Source organism: Capra hircus, chromosome 8, assembly GCF_001704415.2.
Source record: "Capra hircus breed San Clemente chromosome 8, ASM170441v1, whole genome shotgun sequence".
Lineage (NCBI taxonomy): Eukaryota > Metazoa > Chordata > Mammalia > Artiodactyla > Bovidae > Capra > Capra hircus.
The window spans coordinates 38,630,076-38,646,510 of record NC_030815.1 but is presented as its reverse complement, the minus strand read 5'-3'; the positions used below and the strand labels follow the sequence as shown (position 1 = coordinate 38,646,510).

At 43.1% G+C, this 16,435-nt stretch overlaps 1 protein-coding gene across 1 annotated transcript; it reads left to right on the top strand.

Moving 5' to 3' along the window:
• On the top strand, positions 1,455-13,782 carry MLANA (melan-A). The gene is made up of 5 exons (XM_005683687.2): positions 1,455-1,504; positions 2,747-2,848; positions 5,065-5,161; positions 12,010-12,123; positions 13,453-13,782. The coding sequence occupies exons 2-5, from the start codon at positions 2,772-2,774 to the stop codon at positions 13,519-13,521; spliced, it is 357 nt and encodes a 118-aa protein (XP_005683744.1). The 5' UTR covers positions 1,455-1,504; positions 2,747-2,771; the 3' UTR covers positions 13,522-13,782.

Sequence of the window (16,435 nt, the reverse complement as noted above, 5' to 3'; positions counted from 1 at the left end):
CCAGTGCTGATAATGCCCTCACACGAGACAGTCCAATGGGAACTGGAAAGAACCATAAGATCTGCAAGGTGGGGAAGGGAACCTCTTGTTGTAGTCGCGTTAGTCAATCAGTCATGTCCAACTCTTTGCGACCCCATGGACTGCAGCCCACCAGGCTCTTCTGTCCATGGAAATTCTCTAGGCAAGAGTACTGGAGTGGGTTGCCATTCCATTCTCCAGGGGATCTTCCCAACCCAGGGATCGAACCCAGGTCCCCTGCATTGCAGGCAAATTCTTTACCGTCTGAACTACCAAGGAAGCCATAAAGGGGAACCTTAGTGGTCATTTAATCTAAGTGCTTGGCTGATGAGAACTCTCACATTCCTTAATTCTGGTGGGTGTTTTGTTTAGTTTTTGCTTGTTTACAATGGTTACAGAGAGCTGGTGCTACTGCTGCTGCTGCTAAGTCGCTTCAGTTGTTTCCAATTCTGTGTGACCCCATAGATGGCAGCCCACCAGGCTCCCCCGTCCCTGGGATTCTCCAGGCAAGAACACTGGAGTAGCTTGCCATTTCCTTCTCCAATGCATCAAAGTGAAAAGTGAAAGTGAAGAGTGAAAGTGAAGTTGCTCAGTCATGTCCGACTCTGTGTGACCCCATAGATGGCAGCCCACCAGGCTTCTCCATCCATGGGATTTTCCAGGCAAGAGTACTGCAGTGGAGTGCCATTGCCTTCTCTGACAGAGAGCTGGTGAGCAATAATTCTGTCCCACTGAAATGCTTCTGGGCTGTACACATTTGACTCTCAGAGCAGGCTATGTAGGTTGAATTAGCCCTGGTTTCAATTAAATTCTAGGTAGGTTATATCCACCTTCAAACAGGAAATTTTCTCTGCTCTTTGCCAATGCAAGAAACCCATTCTTCCCAAGGGACAGTCGTCTCTGAGGGTGTCACAAAAGACCTGGGAGCTTAGCTCAGGAAGTTTCAGGGATCCTCTAATTCCTCTTCTTGATCAGGAAGTCGTGCTCCTAGATGACCTTCAGGCCTGAGGCCAAAGGCTCACCCACACTTTGAGGTGAAGATGAGGGTGGGTAGAGGGTACCCCATTACAACTGAATTTCAAGTAAACAGCAAATAATTTTTTGCACTAAAGATATTTCATGGGACACCGTTATACTAAAATCTATTCATTGCTTATCTGAAATTCAAATGTAACTGGAAAGCCTATATTTTAACTGGCAATCCTACAGATGAGGGATCAGCATTAAAACTAATGACTCCCCTAAGATGAAACATGGGATTAAGGAAAAAAGAGGCCACAGTGAGCCGTGACTTTTTGAGGAGAGGAATGAAGTTGGTTTCTTTCACGCTAATTAAGCAATCACAAACGACCCCATCAGAAATCTAAACTCGTGATTAACATGGGACTCAAGACCAGGGGGAAAAAAAATGAAAAAGGTTAAGAGCCGGAGAAGCAATCTTCACAGAAACGGCAGCCAGCAGACGGAGTTGGTCCCAGGAAGGCAGGTAAGAGCAATACCTTTTCACCCACTCTTTCAGAACAGAACAGGGTTTGGCAGATTCCAGTGGACTCCTCCAGCCTCCCTGATACCTGGATGTCAGCAGAATTCTCCTCAATATTCACAATTCTCCGACTTTTAAGGGTTCACAAAGTCTCCTCCTAGGTCCTACCTCTAGACTGCCCAGAAGCAAAGCAGAGAACCAGGAAAAGCAGTTATTCAGGCTGTAACTGGCTCATGAACAGCTGTGTCTAGTCCCTTAAGAACCACTTTTCTTGGCTCAGGTAGGATGAAGTACATTTGCTGTCCCGCCACTGTTTGCCAAGGCTCGAAACTGGAGGTATAGATTTACAGAAACCAACTTAATGCAGAATTCGTTTTGTGTCTGTCCTTTTGAACAGAGTTCATCCCCACATTATTCACCTGAGATGATCAGTAAGGTCAAGTGTGAATTCTTTACAACGGGGAAGCGCAAATGACACATGAAATGCCCCAAGGAAAGGGTTCATGGGGTGAACTCTCCACTCCCCTTTTCCACTTCTATTCAGCTGTTTTAAACGGGCTCATTAATATAACTCTATGGGGATCAGACCTATGCAATTCACAAGAACAATAAAAGGAATGAAAAACACACAATAGCAAGGAGAGACGAGAAATCATTGTTGGTTTTTAATAAGCACACTCTAATAATGACCACTAAAGTTCATGAGCTTTTTACTTGTTTGTATCATAGTTTAAAATTTCATATTTTGGGGACAGTTTCCTTTGTTGGAAAATGGGCTTGAAGGATGCTGTGCTGAGGCACATGCCCATTATATCATCATAGCCTTTTATTTGTCCAAGGATTGATATAAAATAATACCTCTGGAGAGAAATAACTCCTCTTATTAATCTGTCTTGAGCCAGAGAAAGTAAGCAATGAATTAAAATACTTTTTGTTTATTTCTCTACAAGTTTGTGGTATAGAGTCAAATTAATTCCCAAATCACAACTCAGTTTGAAAGTTTTTTCCTTTTGTTTGTGGTTTCTTCTTTGAACTTAAATTTCAGTTGGTAGAAAGGGGTTAAAAACCTGAGCAATTCCCACTTGACATCTGTGAAAGAAACAAGTACGAGTCCTTGCAGAGAGAGAAAACAGAGGGTTTGGATGTCATTTTTGGTCACCTAGCGAGAATATCTTTGTGGGTGTTTTTGAGATGGTAAGAACACTCTGGATGCATGAAATGACACCTGTGTGTCCCTGCTGCTAGGTGTCCCGTGGCCTGACCCTACAAGATGCCAAGAGAAGAGGTTCACTTCTTCTATGGTTCCCCCAGGAAAGGGCACAGCCACTCTTATGTCACGGCTGAAGAGTAAGTTCAAAATCAGACCCAGCGGGGTTACAGTTTGCCGTTTGCTGACACAGCCTTTGGCTTCCACCAGCACATGTCGGTCCGTAAATCTCTCCAGTGTTTATTTCTCCAGAAATAAACCTGGCAATGAGGTAAGGAGACCCTGAGGTCCTACAAAAGGTCTCAGGTTTCTCTGAGGCCAAAGAGGCAAAGAGGGAGGGAAGGCAAAAACCTGGATCTTGCCATTTTTGTTGCATTCTTGGCTATGAGGCCTTTACTGTGGGTTCCCAGGCTGAAAATCTTCTGTCTGAGAGCATGATGCCTCTGTCCTCAAGCCTTGCCTTACTACTCCACTTGGGCTCCCAGAGGTGGTTTGCAGATAGAACAGAGGCAAGTTGCCAAAGGACAGTGAGGTTGAAGGGCAGGTGCGTCCCTCCACCTGCTGACTGAGTCCAAGGTGAAGAGGGTGGTCATAACCTTTGCATCAATGCTTTACCCTAAAGAAAGGTGTTTTGTATTATGAATTATTTAAAAATAAGTATTTGCATGATTAAACATTTCTAAGTGCTAAGCAATCTACACCAGCTCAAGATGCTATTCTCTCCTTTGAAAAAAATCTTACAACCTACTGGGAGAGTTAGGCATGGGAGTAATTTCATCAGGTATAAGTGCTGTGATGGGGACATAAGCCACAGGACATACTCTGCAAGGTGAGAGTGGGCAAGGGGTGGTGGCGGTAGGAGGGGCCCCTCTCTGAGTGGAGACTCCATCAGGACAAATGAGGAATCTGGGTTTTATTTGGACCATCTCTTAAGTGATCTGCTCAGAACTTCCTGCAAACCTGCTGTCTTGGGAGAAAACTGTTGAATTGCTTTACTGGAGTGAACTAGCAGGGGCAAGAGAGATGGAGAACCTGTCAAAGGCACCGAAGAGGAATTCAGGCTGGAGTATTTCTTCGGAAGACCCTAGTATGGTCAAATGGGATGTGGTGGTGAGATCTTCTGAAAAAAATGTCCCAACAGCAAAAATATACTCTTGAGGGGTGCAACTGCACATGGTATTAGGTAGTATATTTTTCAGGATTTGCATGATGACTCAACAGACTCTATCTCTGTGAAACCACAGTTGAGAAGTTCTCAGTTGAGGCGGCACAAGCCACCTATGGAGCTCGTGAAAATGCAGCTTCCTAGGCACTGCTGCCCAAGAGGCTGACTCAGTAGGTCTTGGGGTCAGGGGCCCAGGATCTGTACTTTAACATGCATCTCAGGCAACTCCCTTGCAGGAGGTATTTGGGTGACATCTGAGGAGCCCTGCCCTGCTGGGCAATGGGTTCTTATGGTGTGTCTGGCACATCCCAGCATTTTGGGCTCTCACTTCCTGTGTGTGAGCGCAATGTGACTGTGGTGTGAGGAGTTCAAACAGAGCTCTGTGTGTGTCAAGATGCCCAAGGGGGTGACCACAGACCTAGGAGGGAGAATGAGAGCACAGGCATGCTGGGAATGGAATCATCTGCCTTTAGTCATGAGAACCTGCTGAATGCCCTTATAATAGCTCCATTCCAGGAAGGGGTGATGTGGTCAAAGAGGCACTGGCTGGGTACCTCAGGCCAGTCGCTGTGAATGCTGGTTCTGCCACTCTCTGGTTGTGCAACCTTGGGCATTTTACCAGCCCAAAGTCTTGGGGATGTCAGATGTGAAATGAATGTCATACCTACCCCTGAGGATTGTTGTGACAGGGCCAATAGCAGGGTGCTCACCATAGTGCTTGGCAGGGTTGTTGTGAGAATTAAATAATCTAATGAATACAGAATGGTTATCATGGTACCCAGCTTACAGCAGACATTAAGTCAAAGTTAATTTCCGTTTCGTTTTTGTGGACTGACAGTTGGGGAAAATGTTTTAAACTAGCCCTGATGGAAAGATAACTCAGTCCACAGAAGGGTCAGCTGCCACTGCACCTGTCGCACTTGGAGCCTGGGTGCTGGGGCCCATGACAGTCAGCACTGCTGCTCTGGACACACACCTGAGAGGCTCCTAGAGATGGTTCTGTCTCCGTATATGCATGCTGGAGGCCCACGGGTGCCTGGTGTAGGGTGGGGTGGAATAATACTCCTTGGGAACTGGGAGATGCTGCTCTGATCGTGAAGCCCCTGTGAAGAGAGAAGATTGACACATGTTTCATCATAATCTGGAGCAAGGTTTCCATACCAAGGTGGACTTGTCTGTCTCTCGGGCCAGGGCTGCAGGGATTGGCATCCTGACAGTGATTCTGGGAATTCTACTACTTCTCAGTTGCTGGTACTGCAGAAGACGAAGTGGATACCGAAGCTTAAAGGTCAGTGAAGTTATCACTGCTGAGTCTCTCCAGTTCCAGGACTTCCCTTCTCCTTCTTTCCCTGAAGTTCTGGGGAGTGGAATGACAGTCTCATGATCACCTCCAGCACTGATTCATGGTTCTGATGCATCTCTCTCTACGCTGTACATCTTATAACTCTTCCTTTGCCTCTGCCCAGGAATAAATCCCAACCAGGAACTTGGCCCATCTTTCTGATTCCACTCACAGCAAACTCGAGGGCCTGCCTATGTAGCTGATGGTTTTGGGGGCAAGGGGGAAGGCTTCGTGGTCCTCTTGTACAGTTGAACAGAAGCACATGAGACACTCCAGGTCTTACCAATCCTTCTGGGGATTCCCACTGGCTCTGTTACTCCACTTAGTGGCCCATTCTTCTTACCTTACCTCTTTACCCCTTTCTTTCCAGGGTTCCTGGGAATTCTAAGTTCTTCTAACTCTTAGCAAGCAGTCCAGCATAGCCAGGACCCATGTAGCCATCAGTGCAGGAAACTGTCCACCCCTCAGCAGCACAAAGCACTGCCAGGTTTTTAACAGGCTCCTCCCTCCTTTGATGCTTGATGTGGTTTTATTAGGATTTTTGCTCCTTTACCCATACGAGCAGGAAGTTAACAAATGACAATGTCCAGTCTTGGGGTACCAGGATCCTTCACAAACAAGCAACATCAACAGAGTCACTAACCTGTAAAGACCACAGGTTTCAGAAACCTTGCTTCAAAGACAGGTATCAGTTTGGAACTTAAGCATCCAAAGGCATTCTCCACAGTGAGCAACAGGATAGAAGGAGAGTTGCAATTTTTCTTTCTCCTCTCTATTACAGATCTGAAAGCTTCTGAGGTTGATATATAACGGGGAAAAAATTTTATCTTTACAAAAGATGTTGGAAAGTCCCCTTCCTCATTTAGCAACACTTCATTCAGAGAAAGTGGCTTTGTGGTGGAGAGGAGGGCTGGTCTGGGTGGAGGGCTAGAGCCTGACAGTCTGAGAAGGAGAAGTTCAGTTCAGTTCAGTTCAGTCGCTCAGTCATGTCTGACTCTTTGCAACCCCATGAATCGCAGCACGCCAGGCCTCCCTGTCCATCACCAACTCCCGGAGTTCACTCAGACTCACGTCCATCGAGTCAGTGATGCCATCCTGCCATCTCATCCTGGGTCGTCCCCTTCTCCTCCTGCCCCCAATCCCTCCCAGCATCAGAGTCTTTTCCAATGAGTCAACTCTTTGCATGAGGTGGCCAAAGTACTGGAGCTTCAGCTTTAGCATCATTCCCAGGGCTGATCTCCTTCAGAATGGACTGGTTGGATCTCCCTGAAGTCCAAGGGACTGTCAAGAGTTTTCTCCAACACCACAGTTCAAAAGCATCAATTCTTCAGCGCTCAGCCTTCTTCACAGTCCAACTCTCACATCCATACATGACCACAGGAAAAACCATAGCCTTGACTAGATGGACCTTAGTCGGCAAATGTCTCTGCTTTTGAATATGCTGTCTAGGTTGGTCATAACTTTTCTTCCAAGGAGTAAGCGTCTTTTAATTTCATGGCTGCAATCACCATCTGCAGTGATTTTGGAGCCCCCAAAAATAAAGTCTGACTGTTTCCACTGTTTCCCCATCTATTTCCCATGAAGTGATGGGACCGGATGCCATGATTTTAGTTTTCTGAATGTTGAGCTTTAAGCCAACTTTTTCACTCTCCACTTTCACTTTCATCAAGAGGCTTTTTAGTTCCTCTTCACTTTCTGCCATAAGGGTGGTGTCATCTGCATATCTGAGGTTATTGATATTTCTCCCAGCAATCTTGATTCCAGCTTGTGTTTCTTCCAGTCCAGCATTTCTCATGATGTACCCTGCATAGAAGTTAAATAAGCAGAGTGAAGGGGAAGGTGAAAATGGTAGCTTCAAATTCTTCTCCTTGCTGGAAAGCTTGGGAAGTCCCATGTGACCCTTTTCCTAATGCCCATCTTGCCATGGTGTCCCAGATATAAATCATGAAAGGGTGAACGTGGGGAGACACAATCACCAAGCAGCAGCCCTCCAGTGTGGTGGCATTTATGGGAAGGAGAAGTTCTTGAGTCTGAATAAGACTCCAACCATAGCAAAGCCTTGTGTTGAGAGGTTAGGGAATAAGACTCTTTGCTCTCTACTATACACTTCATGTGTACCTCTAGAACAGGGTTATGACATTGCCTTATAATTTGTTACTTTTTGCTTCTTCCACCCCTTCTCTTTATCCCATTTGGAGCTGATGCGGAGAGTATTTTTTATTCCCCTTTTACTTCCAGAGCCTAGCATGATGCCTGGCACACAGCAGTCACCCAATTGTATGGCATAAGGATTTGGTCTCACTCTGCTGTTGACTTACTGGTGGCCTTAGATTTTCATTTCTCTGAGTCTCATTTGCTCTATTATACACCTAGACACAGATGACATAACATGATGCATGTCACTTTTTATGTAATATATGCTTTCTTCTATAATTAAAAAAATTAATTTTATGTTTACATATTAAAAAAAAACTATGATTAGTTGTTCAAGGAATAAAAGCTCTACAAACTCAATATGTTGGTATCCATTCCTTCAGTTCAGTTCAGTTGCTTAGTCATGTCCGACTCTTTGCAACCCCATGAATCTCAGCACGCCAGGCCTCCCTGTCCATCACCAATTCCTGGAGTTCACTCAAACTCCTGTCCATCCAGTCGATGATGCCATCCAGCCATCTCATCCTGGGTCGTCCTCTTCTCCTCCTGCCCCCAATCCCTCCCAGCATCAGGTCTTTTCCAGTGAGTCAACTCTTTGCATGAGGTGGCCAAAGTATTGGAGTTTCAGCCTCAGCCTCAGCCTCAGTCCTTCCAATGAACACCTAGGACTGATGTCCTTTAGGATGGACTGCAGAGTGAAAAAGTTGGCTTAAAGCTCAACATTCAGAAAACTAAGATCATGGCATCTGGTCCCATCACTTCATGGGAAACAGATGGGGAAACCGTGGCTTACTTTATTTTGGGGGGTTCCAAAATCACTGCAGACGGTGATTGCAGCCATGAAATTAAAAGACACTCACTCCTTGGAAGGAAAGTTATGACCAACCTAGATAGCATATTGAAAAGCAGAGACATTACTTTGCCAACAAAGGTCTGTCTAGTCAAGGCTATGGTTTTTCCAGTAGTCATGTATGGATGTGAGAGTTGGACTGTGAAGTAAGCTGAGTGCCGAAGAATTGATGGTTTGAACTGTGGTATTGGAGAAGACTCTTGAGAGTCCCTTGGACTGCAAGGAAGACTATCCATAATTGCTAGCTTGATGCTACCCAGACAAAAAAGCAACCTTTCTCCCCCCATTCTGGTTCAACACTCTTATCTTAAATGTGTTCAATGCAAGAATGACAGTCTGAGCCATGGCCTCCAACACTGAACATTTGCCTGGCTGTTCAACCTGCCATCCTCCACTCCTCCAGCTCTCGACCAGTGACTTGCAGAGTTTCTGGAATTTTTATGAGATTTAAAAACTGTGTTTAAATTCCCTGGTTCCATCTAATGTTTAAAACTGGAGTCATTTATTTTTAAAATTAATATTAAAATCTTGTTTTGAGACTTTCATATCTACTGAAAAGCCAGGTTGGGGACCAGCAGTCTAAGAAATGTAGGTAAAATTATGTAAAGTAGTGCATTAAGTACTGTATTTAATTACATAATTACCTCCCTGTCTCTCTTTGGTGATTCTGTTTTCATTATAAAACAGAAAAACATAAATGACGATTAATGCAAGCTTCAGGTACCACTTTTAACCAACTTTTACTAAGCTTTGAAATATGTTTATTTTTCCACTTTCATTGACCACAGAATGGTAGAAAGGCTGGTTGGAAGTAAGGTCTCCTAAAATTTCTTCCTTGCCCAACAATTCCTCTTAGACCTGAAAAACATCTTTTGAAAGGAAAGACTGCTTTTTGCAGAAATGCGTTTCTGCAGAAAAATGATTTATAAGGCATTGGAAGCTGGCTTTCATATTTATGAATTTTATTCTTTCACTTCTAAGTTGAGGACATAACACTTCTGATTCTTGGGGAAAAATTCAAAAGTTCTCCTGACAGCTCAGTTTACACTCACATATTTCAGTGTCATGTTTCTCAATGTAAGTCAGGGGCCCCTGCACTCAAATAACCTAGGGTTCTTGCTAAAATGTAGAGTCTGGGACCATCTCTGGTGGTGGGGCCTAGGACCCTGTTTGAACACACACACTGAAGTTTGATGCAAATACACAGAATTGGCAATGAACTGGGGAAGTGAATCAAGCTCTTAACCTATGGTAGGTGAGGATTAAAAAAATAAGGAATAAAACCAATAATCAAGGTAAAGGGAGAGAATGCATTAGCACACCTTGTGCTGTGCTATGCTGTGCTTAGCTGCTCAATCGTGTCTGAGTCTTTGCAACCTCAAAGACTATAGCCCGCCAGGCTCCTCTGTCCATGGGGATTCTCCAGATAAGAATACTGGAGTGGGTTGCCATGCCCTCCTCCAGGGGATCTTCCCAACCCAGGAATGGAACCCAGGTGTCCTGCATTGCAGGCAGATTCTTTACTCTGAGCCACCAGGGAAGCCCAAGAATACTGGAGTGGTTAGCCTATCCCTTTCCCATGGGAACTTTTCGACCCAGGGATTGATCCAGGATCTCCTGCCTAGCAGGCAGATTCTTTACCAGCTGAGCTACGCAGGCAGCCCACTAAGCACCTTACTGGAGGTATATCACTGGGAGCTGTGGAGGGGAGCAGAACCTCCTTGGATCCTCTCGTCAAGATTGGGATCCTTGTGCTTATATACTTCCAAAAGGTAGTGTCAATAATGATTTCAGAGGAGAGTTTAGGAAAACTTCTTTACAGCCGGCAGACTCTATGGGTACCAGCCCCAACCATGTCTGGTCTCATCCAGTTGATGATCCAAACATTTCTCCTCCCTGGGAGACCCGTCCGGATGCCATTCTCTTTCAACCCAGTAACGCCAATAATCAACTGCAGTCTACAGGCCAACCTGCGGAGGAGGCACTGAAACCTGGCCCAGCCTCGCTGTTCCAGTTCCAGCCAGAACCCCAGACAGCTGCTCATGCCCTACTGGTGGATTTGGTTCACAGATAATGTTTGGGTCTGTAACTTAAAAAAAAAACGGAATTAGGTGCAAACATTTAAAAGTAACATTTTATGTAAAAATCTTAATTTCTAGTTTTTTTTTTTGAAAAAAAAAATCGAAAGATCTGGCAAAACTTGGCAGCTATGCAGTGGTTTGTCCCTTTAGAAGGGACACATACTCCCTCCTTTTCTATGGCTCCCACCTGACCTCCTCCTTCCTCTAAGGGTCAGATCGTAGCGGGGTCATGCCAGGCACAGGCAATAAGAAGTGCGTTGCCTGGAGAGCCCTGGACCAGCAGTATCAGTATCACTTGGGAACTTGCCAGAAATGCAAATTTATAGGGCTTCACCCTATACCTACTATGTCAGAAATTCTGGGTGTGAGCCCAGCAATCTGTGTTTAACAAGACCCCCAGGAGACACTGCTGCATTCTAAAGTTTGAGAACGACTATTGTGGAGAATTTAATGGTAAGAACAACTAAAAGTCTGCTTTTTATGATCACATTGTGCCAGCAATTTAAAACAACACCAGTAATGAAATACTCCACTTCATTTGGGCAGAGTGCCTCTGCAGTCCCTGTTTTGGTATGTGTCTCTGTCTTGCACAAACTGTTGTCATTCTATTCTAGGGATGGAGAGCATCACCCCCTCAACCTATGCAAATAACCAAACTATAAGCTTTTACCCACCCCTTCCCCCAATAATTCAAAGTGCACAACAGCCTTAGGCTGACTTGTCATTGTTGTGATGCGACTTGGAAGCTCAGCATTACAACCACAGTATTTCTATCACAACACAAGCATTCAGTGTTTCAGATATATTGCTGTCATTATGCTGCTGCTGCTGCTAAGTCGCTTCAGTCGTGTCCGAATCTGTGCGACTCCATGGACGGCAGCCCACCAGGCTCCGCCGTCCCTGGGATTCTCTAGGCAAGAGTACTGGAGTGGGTTGCCATTGCCTTCTCCAATGCATGAAAGTAAAATGTGAAAGTGAAGTCACTCTGTTGTGTCTGACTCCCTGCGCCCCCATGGACTGCAACCTACCAGGCTCCTCCATCCATGGGATTCTCCAGGCAAGAGTACTGGAGTGGGGTGGCATTGCCTTCTCTGTGTCATTATGGGGAAGGCAGAAATAGACAGTGTCCCTGCTATCAAGCTGTTCCTATGTTTCTCCTCACTGTGAAACCACCTGCTGCCTCTCTAGCTCTGATCTACTCCTCTTGTAAACATTCTCTGAGATCCAGTTTTATATTTCACTCTTTTTCTTCCTTTCAAAAATATTCATTGACCAACTAATAGATGTCAGGCACAGTATTAGGTGTTTTCTTGTGCTCAGTCATGTCTAACTCTTTGTGATCCCATAGACTGTAGCCTGCCAGGCTCCTCTGTCCATTGGAGTTTTCCAGGGAAGGATACTGGAGTGGGTTGTCATTTCCTCCTCCAAGGGATCTTCCCGACTCCCCATCTCCTGCACTGGCAGGTGGGGTTCTTTACCACTGAGCCACGGGGGAAGCCTAGTTCTGAGAGGTAGGTAACATTATTTTAATATTACTGATGAAAACACTGGAATTCAGAGAGATTAAGTGACTACCTGAGGATACACTGAGGATAAGTGGCAGGGCCAAGATTAAAACTCATTCTTAAAATGTCAGCTTCCTTCTCCTTTTCTTTAATGCACTCAATTATTTTTTCTCATCCATTGACCTTCATGAATTCACATTTCAGGACAAAAACATTCATGCTGGTACTCCAAGTACCCTAACAGGAGGATGTTCACATGAGTGGCTTGGTCAACAGGACAGCAAATTGCCTTTTCAAGAGAACAATTGTGAACCTGTGGTAGGTTGAGATCCTGCATCCTGGTGTTTCTGTATATGCCTACTTTTAACTCTAATGAATAAAATATTGCCATTTAAAAAGCAAGGGCAATGTGAATATATTTAATGCTACTGACTGAAAAATGGTTTAAATGTTAAATTTTATACGGTATATTTTACCATAATAAAAAGTAAATAGTAAGATTAAAAACAAGGGAATTCATAGAGGTTTTCTTAAATTGTGTCCTCTCATATCCAGAATTTCCTGGGTCAATAAAGAAACATCTACGTGTAAGGCCCAAAGGAAGAACTTGGTTCTGGATACAGTGTCCTCTTGTCTCATGTTGTTTAGTATAATTGCTTTTGTCCTGAACATAGACATAACTAACATAGGAAAAAAGTGCCTATTATTAATTGTATAGAGTTGCACTGTCCAATAGTTGCACTGTAGCTACTAGTCACATGCGGTTATTGAAACCTGAGATGCAGTACTTTGAATTAAGACATCCTGGAATACATACTAGATTTCAACAACTCAGTATGAGGAAAATAACATAAAAATCCACTAATGAGTTTTATACTGACTATAGGTTGAAGTGATAATATCTCACTTCAACATGAAAGTGGGGTTAAATAAAATATATTAGTGAAATTAATTTTGTTTCTCTTAATTTTTAAAAATGCAGCTACTAGGAATTTTAAAACCACTATGTGGTACTCTATTTCTACTGGACAGTCCCGGTATAGATGCAGTAATTATAGCTTTTGAGAGCACTGGCTCCAGAGCCAAATTACTATATTTGACTCTTAGCTCTATGACTGGCCAGTTGTAAGACATTCATCAAGTGATTTAACCTCCTTGTGCCCCAGTTTCCTGACCTGCAACATAAAAACAACAGAAATATTCCTGAGGTTGTTGTGAGCATTAAATGAGGGCCTGATAGAATTGTGCTCTGTTGATAGAAGCAACTGCCTTTAGACACAGCTATCGGGATTTACGCTTGTGGTAAAGATGCTGTGTGATCAGTGTCTGTAACAGGTCTGAAAAATTTGTAAATTAGGACTTGGGGCTTCTACTGATAAAGATAATCCAAGGAAATTTTGGGGAAGCCACTTGGCCTTTTTTCTCTGCTGTTATCCCCCCACCACCGCCCAAATGCTTCAACATACACACTTGTGTAATTTAACATTAATTACCTCACTGGGTGGAAATTAGATATGGGCAGTCAAACGAACAAGTTTCAACCCAGAGCAAAAGTATAAGCATGCTGCTAACTATTTTGACTTAATCCCTCTTCCAGAACCATGTGTGCTGTTGTCAAGCCCATGCTCTCCTTTCTCATCCCCACAGATTCCCAATGCTCCACCTGCTTATGAGAAACTGTCCGCAGAACAGTCACCACCACCTTATTCTCCATGAGAGCCAGCGAGGCCTTGAGAGGTGCTGAAATGATTTCCCGCATGCTTTTGCTTGAATTTGATGTGGACATGCAATGCTCTGCTTCAGAATCCTGTAGAAACAGTGTATATGATCATCTCTACTAATAAGCTGAGTGTCAAATTCTTTGTAGGGCAACTGATTGAGGAAATGATGAGAAATATTAAAATGGGAAAAGCTTTGTCAATAAACATTGTAATGGATTGATACTATCTGTGCCAGTAATAATAAATCTACAATGTTATTTTCTGAGGGAGAGCATTCAAGTGTGTGTTCTGGGACCACTGGATTTAAGTTAAAAATGTGGCTAAAAACTACTATTCTGATTTTTGAAGAAGCAGCCTCTTGACCAACATGAACTCTAACAGAACAGTTGCAGGTTAGTCTGTGTTATGGAGTACTCAAAATGATACCTTTACAGGTTTAAGATCAAGAGCTGAATGACCTAACAAATTACAGTCAGATTCATCTGATCAGGAATCAGTCATGTCTCTTTGTGTTCTACAATTCCATGGTGCAATAATAACACACTGCAGAGATCCTGTAATTTTAGTAATACAGTTCATGCAGTTCTAATTACATTTCACTTCAATGCTTAATGCTATCATAATTAATGACAAGGATTTCCTGTTAAATCAAAAGGTGGTGTAAGGACTTAAGTAAAAGCTACGCTAGTTTGGCTGATACCTTGCCTTCAATGTCCCAAAGGCAATTTAGATTGTTTGGGTTCTCAAATTCCTCTCAAAAGAACATACAGAAGAAATCATAAAGGATCAGAAATTCTGGAATGGTGTCTTTATTTGTATAGCAACATTGCAATTTATGTGACATCTACATATTATCTGTCTAGTGTTTTTCTTCTGATCAAGCTCATTTAAAGTTTTTTGGCTTAACTTATACCACCACTCTAAATGGAAAATCAGTATCACTTTTTGTAAGTAGGGAATAAAGATAAAAAAGAAGATAATGAAAGCAAATTACTTTCATTGGAACCTAGAAAGATACTGATGATCACAGCAGGTCGTCAACTTGAGACCTGCCCTCATTATTAAAGACGAAGATTGGCAAGAATTGACATAATTAGAAGGCTTGTAAGAGAAAGAGACGACTTTCTCACTCTGTGACTATGTGTCTAATGCTGAGTCAGTAAACCACCTACCATCATCTTGTGTCTGTGGAAATGCCAGGGTGGCAAAATTGCATCATTTTCACTGAAGACAAGCTTGCATGGGGCGGGGGGGACACTGAGTCAAGATATTTAGTACACACACTGAAAAAAAAACATCATTCCACAAAGTACTAAAAGACATCCCATCTTTCCTGATTCTGTGCAGTTTTACCACTTAAAATAAACCCTCTCTCCCCTTTTCAAACAAATATATTCTGAGAAGGAAAACTTAATTAGGATTTGGCTAGCTCCTAATCCTCATCTGTCTGAGCATCAGTCCTCCACTTCTACAGAAGAACCTGTATCCCTGTGCCTAACCACAACTGCTTATTTATCATTGTGTGTCACTGATGGTAGGGGTAGTAAACAATCTTCCTGCTATTAATAAAGTCCCAGTTCCACCCCTGCTGTAAACAATCTTCCTGCTATTAATAAAGTCCCAGTAGGAATGTAAAAAAATTGTTTTGACAAAAGAATAACGTTGGAGCCCTATCTCACATCATTATAAAAATTAGCTAAAAAAAAATTCATAGAGCTAAGTATAAGAGTTAAGACTACTTTTTAGTTAAGACTTCTTATTTTTCTTAGGAGAAAAAGAATAAATTTTTTCAAAGTTAGATTTGGTAATGGTCTCTTAGATATGACAGAAAACCACAAGTGATGTTGGTAAATGGAATTCATCAAAATGAAAAGCATCATGCTTCAAATGATGGAAACAATAAAAAAAGAGAAGACACAGCACTGGGAGAAAATATCTGCAAATGACATAACTGATAAGGGATTTGTATGTGGTTTATATAAAGAACTCATAACAACAAAAAAATCAATTAAAAAGGTGAGCACATTTACACTACATATATTATATATATATATATATATATATAAAATCATGGGTTCACACTGATAACTCCAATTCTAAATCAACTACGAAGTTTTAGTTGTAACCTTTTTCATTCTAAACTCTTTTCATATTTTCAAAGCCATTTTCCCCGCTAGTTGGATAATGACTTCTGTTAATCTCAAATTACCAACTTATTGCATTAATCACCTTAGTATGTAAGCATTTTACCATCAATGTGCCATGCCATTCCATGCCCCCTCAAGAGATGCCGTCCAGTCTGCTCAGATCCTGACATCTTGCTGTGGACTACCACCAGCTAGCTCCCTAACTGGAACCCTCCTTATCCTGCTCAGGTGTCCAAACCCTGTGCCCAAGCTTCTAACTGTCTGCCTCCCCCTGACATAGAACTCCTATGGAACCTACTGTTCAAATGTCCTCTTTATCACAGATGGGCTCTGACAACCTTAGTTCAGTGATCACCAACCCCATCCCCCTACCCACTGTGCACATGACCTCCTCAAACTTCTTTGGCTGCTCACTCCCTACTCTGGGCCAAAGTCACCCCTGCCCTCACCTTCCCACAAATGTTCTATCTTCTGCAGAGACTTCATCGCCACTCACTGGCCACTACTATTACCTACACCCTGCACCACAACTTGGCAAAGAATAATAATAATAAAAAAGAACCTATGGCTTGAGCCCTGGACTCCTTCAAGATCCCCAGACCATCATTCATTGAGTTCTCTCTTTTCCTCATGGACAAAGGCTCTGTTCACAGCATTCTTCAAGGTAGTGTTCCAGGCGATGGACAAGCTTCACTGAGTTTGCCAGAGAGAGGCTAGAAGAGTGAGATTCCACTTAAAGGAATAGAAAGTGCCAGTCAAAAG